At 40.3% G+C, this 15758-nt stretch overlaps 1 protein-coding gene across 1 annotated transcript in view; it reads left to right on the forward strand.

Moving 5' to 3' along the window:
- MANBA (mannosidase beta) overlaps positions 1-15758 on the forward strand; it is a 125394-nt gene that overhangs the window by 62697 nt on the left and 46939 nt on the right. The window contains exons 11-12 of the mRNA XM_055434296.2: positions 3081-3248; positions 14431-14649. Coding sequence (XP_055290271.2) covers positions 3081-3248; positions 14431-14649 — 387 coding nt within the window. The remainder of the gene's footprint in view (positions 1-3080; positions 3249-14430; positions 14650-15758) is intronic.

Raw genomic sequence — 15758 nt, forward strand, 5'->3', positions numbered from 1 at the left:
AAAACTGACCCCCGAAGAATTGATGTTTTGAACTGTGGTGCTGGAGAAGACTCTTGAGAGTCCCTTGGACTGCAAGGAGATCCAACTAGTCCATTCTAGAGGAGATCAATCCTGGGTGTTCATTGGAAGGACTGATGCTAAAGCTGAAACTGCAATACTTTGGCCACCTCATGCGACGAGTTGACTCACTGGAAAAGAGTCTGATGCTGGGAGGGATTGGGGGCGGGAGGAGATGGGGACGACAGAGAATGAGATGGCTGGATGGCATCACCGACTCGATGGACATGAGTTTGGGTGAGCTCCGGGAGTTGGTGATGGACAGGGAGGCCTGGCGTGCTGTGATTCATGGGGTCGCAGAGAGTCAGACACGACTGAGCGACTGAACTGAACTGAAGGACAAGAATGTCAATGGATCGAAATCCATTGAGTATGTTAAAATCTATAAGTTCCTTATTGGTGTCTGTGAATGTATACTTGTGGGGAAAACCAGAAGAAATAAAAAAAAGTATTATGATACTGAAGGTAGTGGTTACTTTTGGAAGGAAGGAAGGAATGTGATTAGGAAGGGGTACATGAGGGCTCCTGGGCTGTTGGTGAAGTTTTCTTAGTCTGGATGGTGTTGCAAGTGTGAGTGCCTTGTAATAATAATTCACTGTGTCATAGTTTGTTTTCTGTGTCTGTCTTTTCTTAAGTTTAGAAAGTGAGCATTGAATCATCCCTTACTCCGAGCCCTCTAGATACAGTTAAAGATCCTCACCATGCACTATCTTGTCTCTGCCTGTCTCCCCAGCCTCGTTAGATACCATATTCCCCGTACTTTCCCTGGCAGGGAATACCTTGCCTATTACCCTCCCCTGTGGATGATCTCAATCGTTCTTTTTCTGACTCGTCTTACCTTGGGCATGACTCTCTGGGAAGAAACTTTCTATGTCTGCAAGTCTAGATTAGGTCATTTTCTCTTTGTGACATACATCACACTTGAAATTGCTTTTTCAATGTTTTGTCACTCCATCAAGATTGTAATCTCCCTGAGGCTTAGGGCAAGTTCCCCCGTGACCCGGCTGTATTATTCATCTGGTGTATAGGTGGATGGATGAATGAATAACTTTTAAAATATTAATTGTAGTTATGTAGGTTGTAAACATTTCAGTTTTATTTTTAATTTTCCTTCACACAATTAAGATATATCTGTGCGTTTTCAGTTCTTTTATGTATTATTAAAGAGAACTTTTTGTGCAGGGTTTATTAAAATTTTAAAGTAAAGCTCACCATAAAATTCTAGGTCAGTTTGAAGGGTGTGTGCAGCATAGAGTCACTGAGGTTTTTGTCTCTTCGGTATTTGCATTTTCATCAGTACCGTAAGCACGCCTGTCACAGTTGTTCATAGCCCTCTTTTACTTGTATGTGAAAAGTGAAAGTGAAAACTGCTCAGCTGTGTCTCATTCTTTGCGACCCCATGGACTATTCAGTCCATGGAATTCTCCAGGCCAGAATACTGGAGTGGGTAGCCTTTCCCTTCTCCACGGGATCTTCGCAACCCAGGGATCGAACCCAGGTCTCCTGCATTTTAGGTGGATTCTTTACCAGCTGAGCCACCAGGGAAGCCCAAGAATACTGGAGTGGGTAGCCTGTCCCTTCTCCAGTGATCTTTCTGACCCAGGAATTGAACCGGGGTCTCCTGCATTGCAGGCGGATTCTTCACTAACTGAGTTATCAGGGAAGCTACCTTATAAACAGTATTTCCAGAGGCAAATAAGGAAATACTGTTTATAAGACTAGTTTAGAAAAAACACAAACTTTAATTTTTTGAATGACATATATCTCTTTAAGGTATTCTTAATACATCTCTATTTCACATGTGGATTACTTAGCATATTGAGTGGAGACCACAGTGAGAACATCAGCTGAAATCCATCGTGTAATCATCCATTCCAGTGCAAGAGAAGCTATGAATACCAATGAGGTTATATTGCTAAAACATGTTCCAAAAGGATTTTTCTTGGCCATTGACTCACTCTGTTGTTCTCAAAGAGATTTAATTGCCCTCTTCTGCTGGGCTTATCTTCCGGTGTGTCAGAAGAACTGAATCCTTTCACCTCTATGAAGGACTGGCCTACAGTGAGCCCAGATCATGCAGGGTTTTCCCATTCCTCAATTTCTTTCTCTGTATTTAGATATATTCAGTGACTTATCCTTCTTTGATTTCTTAAGACGTTGCTGTTCATTTGCTAAGTCATGTCCAACACTTTGCAACCCCATGGACTGCAGCATGCTAGACTTCCCTGTCCTTCACCATCTCCCAGAGTTTGCTCAAACTCACGTACATTGAGTCAATGATACCATCCAGCCATGTCATCCTCCTCTGTCATCCCCTTCTCCTCCTGCCCCTAATCCCTCCCAGCATCAGGGTCTTTTCTGATGACTCAGCTCTTCCCATCAAGTGGCCAGAGTCTTAAGATGTGACATAGTTATTTCAGAGGACAGACTCTTGATGTCTTCTTAATCTTTTTTCCTTTAGAATGTTTCATGTCTTTGTAAATTCCAGAATCTCTGTGGTACTAACTTGCTTTGTAACGCCCTCTCTATACCTGTCCTGATGGTTTTCTGATCTTGCTGGAGACTGTGTGGGACTTCAGTCCCTCTCTCAGAAGTAGTGTTTGTTCTGTCTTACTTGTTTCTTCCTCAAAAACTCCAACTTGCTTTTGAGAAACTGAACTCTGTAATGTAATGTCTCCTGCCCTTTGTATTTCTTAGAACCTTTTTGTGGTGAGCCAGATAATGATGAGTTGATTTATTTTTCTCTTTTAGTAAAAGGGATTATATTTTCATCAGTTTTTATAAAAGAGAAGAGGAACTGTATTTTATCAATGTTTATAAAATGTAGATAAAAGGAATGTGAGAGGTTTCTAAAAATCTCTTCCCACGTGTAACATTGCTGCTCATTTTCTGATGAGTTTTCCAACATGTAAAAATTCATGGCTATGCATAAAGGCAATGGCTATAATTTTATGAATAATGACAACTCTGAGCCTTTTTATGTTGAGCATTTGAAAATTGTTTTATGTTTTCTTCAATTTTAGGTCCGGAGATTGAAATCTCATCCCTCCATCATCATGTGGAGTGGGAATAATGAAAATGAAGCAGCACTAATGATGGGCTGGTATCATACGAAGCCCAACTACTTGCATACCTACATCCAAGACTATGTGACACTGTACGTGAAAAACATCCGAACGATCGTCTTAGAAGTAAGTTCATGGACTTCCCTGGTGGTCCAGTCATGACGATTCCATGCTTCCAGGGCAGGGGCTTCATTCTGTATGCCTCTCAGCGTGACCAAAAAAAATTTTTTAAAAAGCAGTGGAGTCCCCAAACTCAGTGTGCCTCAGTGTAGCACAGCTGAGTGCATGCGTAGCACTCAATGAACCCCTCTTTGTCATCCCAGTAGGAACTGGCAGGTGAGGGAGGGAGAACCAACACAATGCTCTGCTCGTGCTTGCCGTGCCAGAAGTAATAAAATCTTCAAAGAAGAAAAAGTTCAGCCATACCGCAGAGATACTGTGGATTTGGTTCCCTATACCACAGTGAAGAGAATACTGCAGTAAACCTAGTCGCATGAATTTTTGGTTTCCTAGTGCATATAAAAGTTATGTTTATACAGTGGTCTGTGAAGTGTGCCATAGCATTATGTCTTAAGAAACAATGTACAGAAAATAAAATAATACTTTCTTGGTAAAAAAAAAAAAAATGCTAACAATCACCTGGGCCTTCAGCAAGCTGTAATTTCTTTGCAGGTGGAGGGTCTTGCCTCGATGTTGATGACTGTCAGCTAATCAGGATGGTGGTTGCTGATGATTGTGTGATTGTGGCAATTGTTGAGACAATCAAGTTTGCCACATCAATTGATTTCTGCCTTTTCGGAATTGTTTTTCCACAGCACATAAGGCTGTTTGATAGCATTTTACCCACAAGTAAAACTTTCAAAATTGGAATCAGTCCTCTGAAACTCTGCCATTGCTTTATCATCTAAGCTTATGTGATATTCTGAATCCTTTGTTATCATTTCAATTGCCTGTATAGCATCTTCACCAGGAGTAGGTTCCATCTCAAGAAACCAATTTCTTTGCTGATCCATAGGAATCAACTCCTTATCCGCTTAGGTTTTATCACAAGATTGAAGCCATTCCGTCACATCTTGAGGCTCCACTTCTAATTCTGATTCTCTTGCTATTTCCACATCCTCAGTTCCTTCCTCCACTGAAAGTCTTGAACTCGAGTCTTTCATGAGGGCTGAAATCAACTTACTCAAACTCCCATAGAATGTTGACATTTTGACTTCTTCCCATGATTTGTAAATGTTCTTTCATGTCACTTAGAATGATGAATCCTTTCCAGAAGGTTTTCAATGAGTTTATCCAGATCTGTCTGAAGAAATTCTATCTCTTGCCTTACAAAGTGTATTTCCTAAATAGTAAGACTTGAAAGTCAAAATTACTTCTTGATCCATGGCTGCAGAAAGGATGTTGTATTAGCAAGGATGAAAACAACATTAATCTCATTGTACATCTCCATCAGAGCACTTGGGTGACCAGGTGTGTTGTCAATGAGTAGGAATCCTAGCAGTAGGTCTCAACAGTGGGCTTCAAATATTCAGGAAACCATGTTGTAAACGGATATGCTGTCATCCACACTTTGTTGTGCCAGTGATAGAGCACGGCATAGAGTAGATTGAATGTCATCCTAAAGGGACCTCAGACTTCTGGAATGGTAAGTGAGCATTGTGTGTGTGTCTTACTCTTTGTGACCCTACTGGACTGTAGCCCACCAGGCTCCTCTGTCCATGGAATTTTCCAGGCAGGAACACTGGAGTGGGTTGCCATTTCCTACTACAGGGGATCTTCCCAACTTGAGACTCTTGTGTCTCCTGCATTGGCAGGCAGATTCTTTACCACTGCATCACCCATTGCTTTCAACTTAAAGCCACCAAGTGTATTAGCTCCTAAAAAGAGAGTCATCCTGTCTCTTGAAGCTTCGAAGCCAGCATTAACTTCTGCTCGCTAGCTGTTACAAGTCTCAGATGGCATTTCCGTCCAGTAGAAGGCTATTTCATCTACCTTGAACATTTGTTGTTTAGTGTAGCCACTTTTTAAAATGGTCTTAGCTAGATCTTCTAGATAACTTGCTGTAGCGTTTGCATCAAGCACTTGTTGCCTGACTTTGCACTCTTACGTTATGGAAACGGCTTCTTTCCTTAAGTCTCATGAACCAACCTCTGCTGGCTTCAGGCTTTTTTTCTGCAGCTTCCTCACCTCTCTCACTCTCAGCCTGCATAGAATTGAAGAGAATTAGGGTCCAGCTCTGGAACAGGCTTTGGCTTAAGAGAGTATGTGTCTGTTTTGATCTATCCAGAACATTTCCATATCAGCAATAAGACTGTTTCGTTTTCTTATCATTCATGTTTTCACTGAAGTAGCACTTTTAATTTTCTTCAAGAAGTTTTCCTTTGCATTCACAACTTGGCTGGTGAATAGAAGTGAATAGGCCTCTGGTGAAGGAGGCCTGTCTTTTGGACTGTCTTGGATTTTGACATGCCTTCCTCACTAACTTGAATCATTTCTAGCTTTTGATTTAAAGGAGAGGCATATTCTCTTGCTTTCACTTGAACACTTACTTGGCCTAATTTCAATATTGTTGCGTCTCAGGGAACAGGACGGCCTGAAGAGAATGGCTGGTCTCTTCAGCCCCTCATGGGGGAATGGCTGGTGAGTGGAGCAGTCAGAACACCCACAACACCTAAGGATTAAGTTTGCCATCTTATGTGGGTGGGGTTCGTGGCGTCCCAAAACATTTACAGTAATAACATCAAAGATCACTGATTACAGATCACTATAACAAGCATAGTAATAGTTTGAAAGTTGGAATTATTGTGTAAATTACCAAAATGTGACACAGATACAAAATGAGCAGATGCTTTTGGAAAATGGCACTGATAGACTTGCTGGAGGCGCAGTTGCCCCAAACCTTCAATTTGTAGTAAAAATGGTGGGCCTGTCCTGCCTTTTTAAAAAATTTATACACTCATACTTAAATATCCCATTAGATATTTTGCTGTCAAATGGCCACCACAACAATTAATAGATCAGCAATGGAAAATATAGAGAAGCCCAGTATTTGGTGAGAATGACAATTATAACACTGGCAGGGATATTTTAAGACATTAAAAATCTGGGACATGATTTTGGTTTTCTAAGATATAATTTCTGTAAGCATAAGGTCCTTGACTACTTTCATACAGTCTAAGAAGAAATCTTCCTGTGAGCTTTAAAAGGAAAAAAGTAAGATATAGAATGATCACATGTAACCTCACACAATTAATAAAACATCCATGATAATAATTAGGAAAATCTGAATGAAAGATGTGATGATAGAACTTTTTGATGGATAGAATTTTTTAAAATAGAAGAAATGATGCACTTGGAAATCACTTTATGATAAAGTGATTTGGCAGATACATATACAATATATCTTCTACCACCCTGTGTAATTTTAAATTGGATCATTGTTTAATTCACTTTAAATGTGATGTACTGATGCTTATACACTAGTGTTAAGGTCATTATAATTCTTTGAATGATTTTTAATTTTCAAAATAGCAAAATAAAATTTTTTGACATATAAGAATGCAATTATCCAGCATTTAATCTTCCCTTTTTTGTTGTCTAAGATGATGACAAAGTAAAATCATAGAAAATAAAACTAAACGTTTGCAAACATTTAACAAATATTTGGAGATTTATATTCCAATATCTACTGTATGTTTTCAGGTTTTAAGGCCCTCACTGAGTTTCATGACACTTTCAAATAGTAATGTTCAGTCATGTATAGAGATTCATATCAAACCAAGTTTGCTTTGATACAGAGACCTATAACCTGATAAATGTAGGATGATGGAATTTTGTCTAGAGATTTTGAGAGGGCATGGGTTTTCTGACTTAATTTGTAGGTAAATAGAGGAATTGTCTATTTATTTGCTACATTATTAAAATAGGCTAATGTATTCTGTAATAACACAACAACCCCAAATTTCCATGGAAGAAACTCATTTCTTCCGTATGCTCCATGTCATTGGCAGGAAGGTTTTGCTTTTTATCACATAACATGAACTCCACTGTAGTTTTTAGTATATTTTCAGTATTTGCAACTGTCATCACTATCTAAAATGTACTGTATCTGTTAACACTGATTCCCGATTTCTGCTCCGCCTTCTCCCAGGCAAATGTTAATCTGCTTTCTTTCTCTATGGAGGTGCCTATTCTGGACATTTCGTACAAGTCAAGTCACACAATAGGTAGTCTTTTGTGACTGGCTTCTTTCGCTTAGCAAAATATTTTAGTTTCATCCATGTTGAAGTATGTATCAGTACTTCATTCTCTTTTATTGTCAAATAGTATTTTATTATATGGTATCCCACATTTGTTTATCCATTAGTCAGTTGATGGGCATTTGTATTATTTCCACTTTTTGTATATTTAAAAAAAATTTATTTTTTTATCTCTTGGTTCAAATAACCATTTAAGGTCATGATCTAGAAAGAAATCATCTGTGAGATCTGAGACTAAAAATCAAACATCAAGCAGCAATTATACAAAAATGGAAATAAATCATAGTGCATTATCACAGGTGGATATTTTTAGGCAGAGACTCATTAGTAATTTTACTGACTGGCTTAACTTACCAAATTATTCAAGAATCTGGAATAATGGAGGGAAACCAATCAAGCTTGATTGTTAAGATCAGTTGATCAGCCTTTTCCAATTTTACTTTAAAGCCATTATAATAGAATATTGTTTAAAATTGTATTCCCTATAATCTTACCATGCTTTTTAATATTTTCAAATTCAGCTAGAATTTGCTGAGTATATATTTCTAGGAGTAAAGCCTCATTCTCAATGCTGTGGGGAAACTGTTATCCTCGTGGAGCTTATGGCTCTTGGGAAACATGAAAAGAAATACCAGCTCCACATGGCTGAGTGAAAGAAGTGCCATGAAAAATGTATTCCAAAATGTTGGCAATTGTATGGAAGAACCAGTCATTTTAACCGGAAGGATCTAGAAAGGCTTTCAATTATAAGGTGACATTCAAACCAAACCTTAAATGTAGGGTAGAATTTGAGGCAAAGGGTTGTTATTTAGGTATTTAGGCCATGAAAGCAATGTCAAGAAAGGTGAAAAGATGTGAAAACAGGGATGTGTAGGAAGCAGCAAGCAGTGCCCAGTGCTTGAAGCAAAGGACTTGTGGATTGGTGTGTAAAGTCAGAGACAGAAAAGGCAGTTTGGAAACAAATCTTAAATGGACTTTGAATCACGTAAGGGGGTTGGGCTTCATTCAGTAGACAGTGGGAAGCAAGTAGACGTTTGGGGGGAGGGGAGGAATTTTATATGATCCATGTTCTAGATGGTACTGTTGTTGTTGTTCAGTCAGCCCATCATGTCTGACTCTTTGTGACCCCATGGACTGCAGCTCACCAGGCCTCTCTGTCCCTTACCATCTCCTGAAGTTTTCCCAAGTTCATGTCCTTTGCACTGGTGGTGCCACCCAGCGATCTCATCCCCTGATGCCCTCTTCTCCTTCTGCCCTCAATCTTTCCCAGCATCAGGGACTTTTCCAATGAGTCGGCCGTTTGCATCAGATGACCAAAATACTGGAGCTTCAGCTTCAGCATCAGTCCTTCCAACGAGTATTCAGGGTTGATTTCCCTTTAGATTGACTGGTTTGATCTCACTGTCCATGGGACTCTCAGGAGTCTTCTCCAGCACCGCAGTTCGAAGGCACAGGTGTTCAGTGCTCCGCCTTCTTTATGGTCCAGCTCTCACAACCTTACGTGATCACTGTGAAGACCATAGCCTTGACTCTATGGACCTTTGTCGGCAGAGTAATGTCTGCTTTTTAACACACTGTCTAGGTTTGTCATAGCTTACCTGCCAAGAAGCAAGCATCTTCTGATTTCATGGCTGCAGTCACCATCTGCAGTGAATTTAGAGCCCAAGAAGAGGAAATCTGTCACTACTTGCACCTTTTTCCCCTTCTATTTTCCATGAAGTAATGTGGCCGGATGCCATGATCTTAGTTTTTTTTAACATCCAGTTTTAAACTGGCTCTTTCAGTCTCCTCCTTCACCCTCATCAAGAGGCTTTTTAGTTCCTCTTCACTTTCTGCCCTTAGAGTGTTATCATCTGTATATCTGAGGTTGTTGATGTTTCTCCTGCCTATCTTGATTCCAGCTTGTAACTCATGCAGCCCGGCATTTCTCATGATGTGCTCAGCATATAGATTAAACAAACAGGGTGACAGTAGACAGCCTTTTTGTACTCCTTTCTCAATCTTGAATCAATTAGTTGTTCCATACAGGATTCTAACTGTTGCTTCTTAACCTGCATACAGGTTTCTCAGGAGACAGGTCAGATGGTCTGGTATTCTCATCTCTTTAAGAGCTTTCCACAGTTTATTATGATCCACACAGTCAAAGGCTTTAGCGTGGACAGTGAAACAAAGGTAGATGTTTTTCTGGAATTCCCTAGCTTTCTGTATGATCCAGCGAATGTTGGCAGTTTGATCTCTGGTTCCTCTTCCTTTTCTAAACGCAGCTTGGACACCTGAAGTTCTTGGTTCACATAATGCTAAGCCTAGCATGCAAGATTTTAAGAATAACCTTACTACCATGGGCTGCTGCTGCTGCTAAGTCGCGTCAGTCACACTCTGTGTGACCCCATAGACGGCAGCCCACCAGGCTCCCCCGTCCCTGGGATTCTCCAGGCAAGAACACTGGAGTGGGTTGCCATTTCCTTCTCCAGTGCATGAAAGTGAAACGTGAAAGTGAAGTCGCTCAGTTGTGTCTGACTCTTCGCGACCCCATGGACTGCAGCCTACGAGGCTCCTTCACCCATGGGATTTTCCAGGCAAGAGTACTGGAATGGGTTACCATTGCCTTCTCCGACTACCATGGGATAGGAGTGCAATTGTTCAATGGTTAGCACATTCTTTAGTACTACCCTTCTTGGGAATTGGGATAATGATTGACCTTTTCCAGTCCTGTCGCCACTGCTGGGTCTTCCAGATTTGCTGACATATTGGATGCAACACCTTGATGGCATCATCCTTTAGGGTTTTGAATGGTTCTACTGGAATTCCATCACATCCACTAGCTTTATTAACAGCAGTGCTTTCTGAGGCCCACTCGACTTCACACTCCAGAATGGCTGGCTCTGGCTTACCACACTATTGCAGTAATCCAGTTCATTAACATCTTTTTTTGAACAGTTCTCCCTTGTCCTGTGTATTCTTTCCATCTCTTCTTGATCTCTTCAGCGTGTACTAGGTCTTTACCATTTCTAATCTTTCTTGTGCCTATCTTTGGGCAAAATGTTCCCTTGATATCTCCAATTTTCCTGAAGAAATCTCTAGTCTTTCCCCTTCTGTTGTTTTCTTCTCATTTTATACACTGTTCATTGAAGAAGGCCTTCTTGTCTCTCTGTACTGTTTTTTGGAAATTTGCGTTTAGTTGAGTATACCTTTCCCTTTCTGGTAGTATTGCTAACAAAGAATCAGTGAGGTGAGAGATTCTAGGTGAGAAAATGAGTTATAATAATTGAAAATTCCAAGTTATTTGGAATATTCTATGCCAGGCATTGATAGATTATGTTTATTATATTAACATAGTAATGATAAAGGCACTTTGTAGGATTTATTTAAGGACCTTGGAATGTAAGTAATGTAATCTTGATTTTAGAGATGAAGACACAGGAGGTTTAGAAAGATGAATTGTTCAAGGTTATATAGGTCATAGGTAGTGGGGCTGGAAATGAGGTAATGGGGAAAAAAAATTGATCCAGTGCAAGTGAGTGTGAGATGTGAGAGAGAGGAAGAAACTGAAGATGATTCCTACTTAAGCACTTTTAATGAAGGTAGGAGGCATTGGCAAGTAGGTCTGGGATAAGTAAATAATGTGTACTGCTTTGAAAGATTAGATTTGAGATGTTGGCAGGACAGCCAGGTGGAATCTGGAGCCCCGTTATTGGAAACTGAAATGTGAGGCTGAAGTGGTCTGGGAGCAATCAGAACATTGGTGAGAGGGCAGCCTTGGGAAAAGGTATAGAGTAGGAGAAGCTAAAGAGTGTGACGTCCATCTCAGAATGGAGAGGGGAGCTGGAGAAGGAATGATCGGAAGGTTTGAGGAAACCAGAATGTGAAAGAATAGTGAACAAGCAGTCAGGAGTGGGGAGAATGCTAGAAAGTAGTAAGTAGGTAATTTATTACATACTGGAGGGGGAAGAGTGTGGGGACTCTTACTTCATTTGGGACATAGAAGTTCATGAGTAGTTTATGAAAAATCCAAAAGCAATTTCATTGGAGTGGAATGCTCAGGAATTGAGTGTCGGGGGTTGAGAAAGGAATGGGTGGTAAAGAAATCCGATGGGCTGCAAGGGATTGGGGGATTTTTTTTTTTAATTAGGATATGGAAAGTCCTTAAGCTGATGGAAAGGACAGTGGAGAGATCTTTTAAAAGAGCAGACGATAATTTACTGGTGTTAATTCCAAAATGAAATCAAAAGATGACCAGAGGAGTACAAAGAAGCTGGCAAAGGGAAAGAATAAGGGTTTTTCCCCCATGACAGAAATGAGAAAGGAAAAAAAAATGGGTGAATATTCCAAGAAGAAGTGAGAATTCTAATAGAGAAAAGTTGAGAAAATTATTTTTTGAAAACCTATTTCTCAGGGAGGCCTTATTGGCCTTCTACAATATGTTTTATATTTTGAAAGAGCCCTGTACTTCTCCTTTAAAACATTTATCACACTTAGAGTTACTTGCTCTGCATCTGGTTTTACCACTAGATTTCGGTCTACCCTTTTTTTAAAAAATTTAAAAATGACCTCAGGTTCATCCCAGTGCACCAGCCCTGAGCACCCTGTCTCATGCATTGAACCTGGACTAGCGATCTATTTCACATATGATAATATACATGTTTCAGTGCTATTCTCTCAAATCATCCCACCCTCGCCTTCTCCCACAGAGTCTAAAAGTCTGTTTTTTACATCTGTGTCTCTTTTGCTGTCTCGTATACAGGGTCATCGTTACCATCTTTCTCACACCCACCTCATTAGAACTGATTCAAATGCATTCTTTTTAATAGCTGAGTAATACTCCATTGTGTATATGTACCACAACTCTCTTATCCATTCGTCTGCTGATGGACATCTAGGTTGCTTCCATGTCCTCACTATTGTAAACAGTGCTGCGATGAACATTGGGGTACACGTGTCTCTTTCAATTCTGGTTTCCTCTGTGTGTATGCCCAGCAGTGGGATTGCTGGGTCTTATGGCAGTTCTATTTCCAGTTTTTTAAGGAATCTCCACACTGTTCTCCATAGTGGCTATACTAGTTTGCATTCCCTCTAACAGTGTAAGACGGTTCCTTTTTCTCTGCACCCTCTCCAGCATTTATTGTTTGTAGAGTTTTTTGATAGCAGCCATTCTGACTGGCATGAGATGGTACCTCATTGTGGTTTTGATTTTCATTTCTCTGATAATGAGTGATGTTGAGCATGTTTTCATGTGTTTGTTAGCCATCTGTATGTCTCCTTTGGAGAAATGTCTACTTAGTTCTTTGACCCACTTTTTGTTGGATCTTTTATTTTTCTGGAATTGAGCTGCAGGTGTTGCTTGTATATTTTGAGATTAATTCTTTGTCTGCATTTCGGACTCTTCTGTTGACTATGATGAGTACTCTGTTTCTTCTAAGGGATTCTTGCCCACAGTAGTAGATATAATGGTCATCTGGGTTAAATTCACCCGTTCCAGTCCATTTTAGTTTGTCGATTCCTAAAATGTTGATGTTCACTCTTGCCATCTCCTGTTTGACCACTTCTAATTTGTCTTGATTCATGAACCTAACATTCCAGTTTCCTATGCAATATTGCTCTTTACAGCATTAGACTTTACTTCCATCACCAGTCACATCCACAACTGGGTGTTGTTTTGCTTTGATTTCATGTCTTCATTCTTTCTGGAGTTATTTCTCCACTGATCTCCAGTAGCATATTGGGCATCTACCGACCTGGGGAGTTCATCTTTCGGTGTCCTATCTCTTTGCCTTTTCATACTATTCATGGGGTTCTCAAGGTAAGAATACTGAAGTGGTTTGCCATTTCTTTCTCCAGTGGACCACGTTTTGTCCACACATTTCCTTTTTTTTTTTTTTTCTACTGTTTTACAATAGCCTGATGATGGAGGTACTATTATTATCCCCATTTTACAGATAAGACAACTGAGGCTTAGACCTGTCCCAAAACAATATTCTAATTTGAGATTTAAACTCTTGTTCCTCTGATTCCATATCCCATTCTACACTTAATTATAGCCAAAAGGTCAAGAAGCGATCAATAGCCCATTCTAAACCATTACATGTTTGTTTCTCAAGTGGAAGTGATTTTGTTCCCAAGATACAGGAGAACATTTGGCAATGTCTGTAGAATTTTTTGAGGGGAGTGGGGGTTAGGTATTACTGGTGTCTAGTAGGTAGAGGTCAGGTATGCTGCTCAGCATCTTAGAGTGTATTGATATAAAACCTCCCCCACTCATAGCATACACACAGAAAACGAAAAATCATTAGGCTCAAAATGTCACTAGTGCCTGAATTCTGTACCAGACTATATACTACCCATGATGGGGGAAGGTCAGGTGTAGGTAAGACGTGATTGGAAAAGATTAGGAACAGTTGCTGTGAGGTATAAGCTATGATTCATTATGAAACAGAGAAGGCAATGGCAACCACTCCAGTACTCTTGTCTGGAAACTCCCATGGACAGAGGAGCCTGGTAGGCTGCAATCCATGGGGTCGCTAAGCGTCGGACATAACTGAGCAACTTCACTTTCACTTTTCACTTTCATGCATTGGAGAAGGAAATGGCAGCCCACTCCAGTGTTCTTGCCTGGAGAATCCCAGCGACAGGGGAGCCTGGTGGGCTGCTGTCTATGGGGTCGCACAAATTTGGACATGACTGAAGCAAGTGACTTAGCAGCAGCATTATAAAAGGATAAGAAGAGGGACTTCCTTGGTGGTCCAGTGGTTAAGACTGAGCAAGGGAGGCCCGGATTCAATACCTGATCAGAGAATTAGAGCCTGAATACCGCAACTAAGACTCTGCAGCCAAATTAAAATAAAAAGGAGATATGGAGGATTGGCAAACAGCAGAAATGTGCTGGTGGCTGTCAAATGCAGAGGAATGTAGGTGGCTCTAACATTTTTCTATTAGCTACCTGACTGAATGACAAGACCTTGGCATTTCTGGGACTTGATAATACTTTTAAAGAAGTAAGTGATCTGTACTGGGTGAAAATATTATCTTTTAAACCATTTTATTTCTGAATTCAGGGAGACCAGACTCGTCCTTTTATCACATCCAGTCCTACAAATGGGGCCAAAACCACTGCAGAAGGTTGGCTTTCTCCAAACCCCTATGACCTGAATTATGGAGACGTACATTTTTATGATTATGTGAGTGACTGCTGGAATTGGAGAACTTTCCCCAAAGCTCGATTTGTATCTGAGTATGGATATCAGTCCTGGCCTTCCTTCAGTACATTAGAAAAGGTAAGCCATCTTTGATTTCCCAGGGATTCAGAATTGTAGACTATGGGCATGTGTCACTTCCTCTCCGTGGTTCAGAAAGTCAAATGAAATCTACTTCTTGTTTAAACAGAAGTTTAGGAAGGAGATAATAGAAAAGAACTTTTTATCCTTAACTTTTGGGGCACTAAACTGTTATAGCCATCATTTTGTGGATTATAACTTTTCCATATTGCTTTTACTTACATTCTTTCAAGAACATTTAAAAATTCAGTGGGAAGCCAGTGATTACTTAAGCCTGATTTGGTATGTGAAATACGTGAAAATTACTTTCACTTACTACTTTCTATGTGTCCTACAACTGTTTTTATTATGTGTGGATACTCAGAACTGGATAGTTTGCTACAGTAAGAGAAATGAGTAAATAAAACCCCCAAACAAACAAAAAATCAGATTAAATAAAAAAGTTACAGTGAATACACCCAGCAAACATCTGTATGTGCAACTAAATACTGTGTCTGTTACTGTGGCACAAACCTCAAACAATATGCAAGTGTTCTGGGGGTGTGGAAGGAGGCCCAAGTTTAAACTCTGTGGGGTTTGGGGAGACAAGATGGGGTGAGAGGGGAAATCAATATTTCTTAATTCTGTCCATATAAATATATTCATAAAGACCAAAAAAGAAAAGGGAGCTTGGGATGGTGAGGGAAATAGGAGCATGGGGGAGTGTGGGACCCTCCCAATTCTACCTGACCAAAAAATATGAATTAATTTCATGGCGAGAGAAGAGATAAAAAATGATTGAAGAGGATAGGAAAGAGAGGGAAGCAGACATGGGCCAACCAGGGAAAGGAGGGACCCTTGGCAGGGGAGTGAGAAAGAGTCCAGTTCTGGTGTGTCTGTTTCCATCTTCATCCCCACTGTCTTAGGCTCCAGGTTAGAGTCTGTCTGTGGACCTTATCTTACTCCTGCCTCTGTCTGTGGTCTGACAGGGCCCCTTGACCCCCTCCATCTTGCCCTGACCCCTGCCATCCTGGTCCCTTCTCTTCTCCATTCATTGGGATCTGGATTGCTCCAGGATCCTCAGGTCATAGTTCTTTTTGGCCACTCGAAGTTTGTTGAAGTGAAGGGAG

Source organism: Moschus berezovskii, chromosome 5 (assembly GCF_049115385.1).
Source record: "Moschus berezovskii isolate FMDL1 chromosome 5, NW_MosBer_1.0, whole genome shotgun sequence".
NCBI classification, from domain to species: Eukaryota; Metazoa; Chordata; class Mammalia; order Artiodactyla; family Moschidae; genus Moschus; species Moschus berezovskii.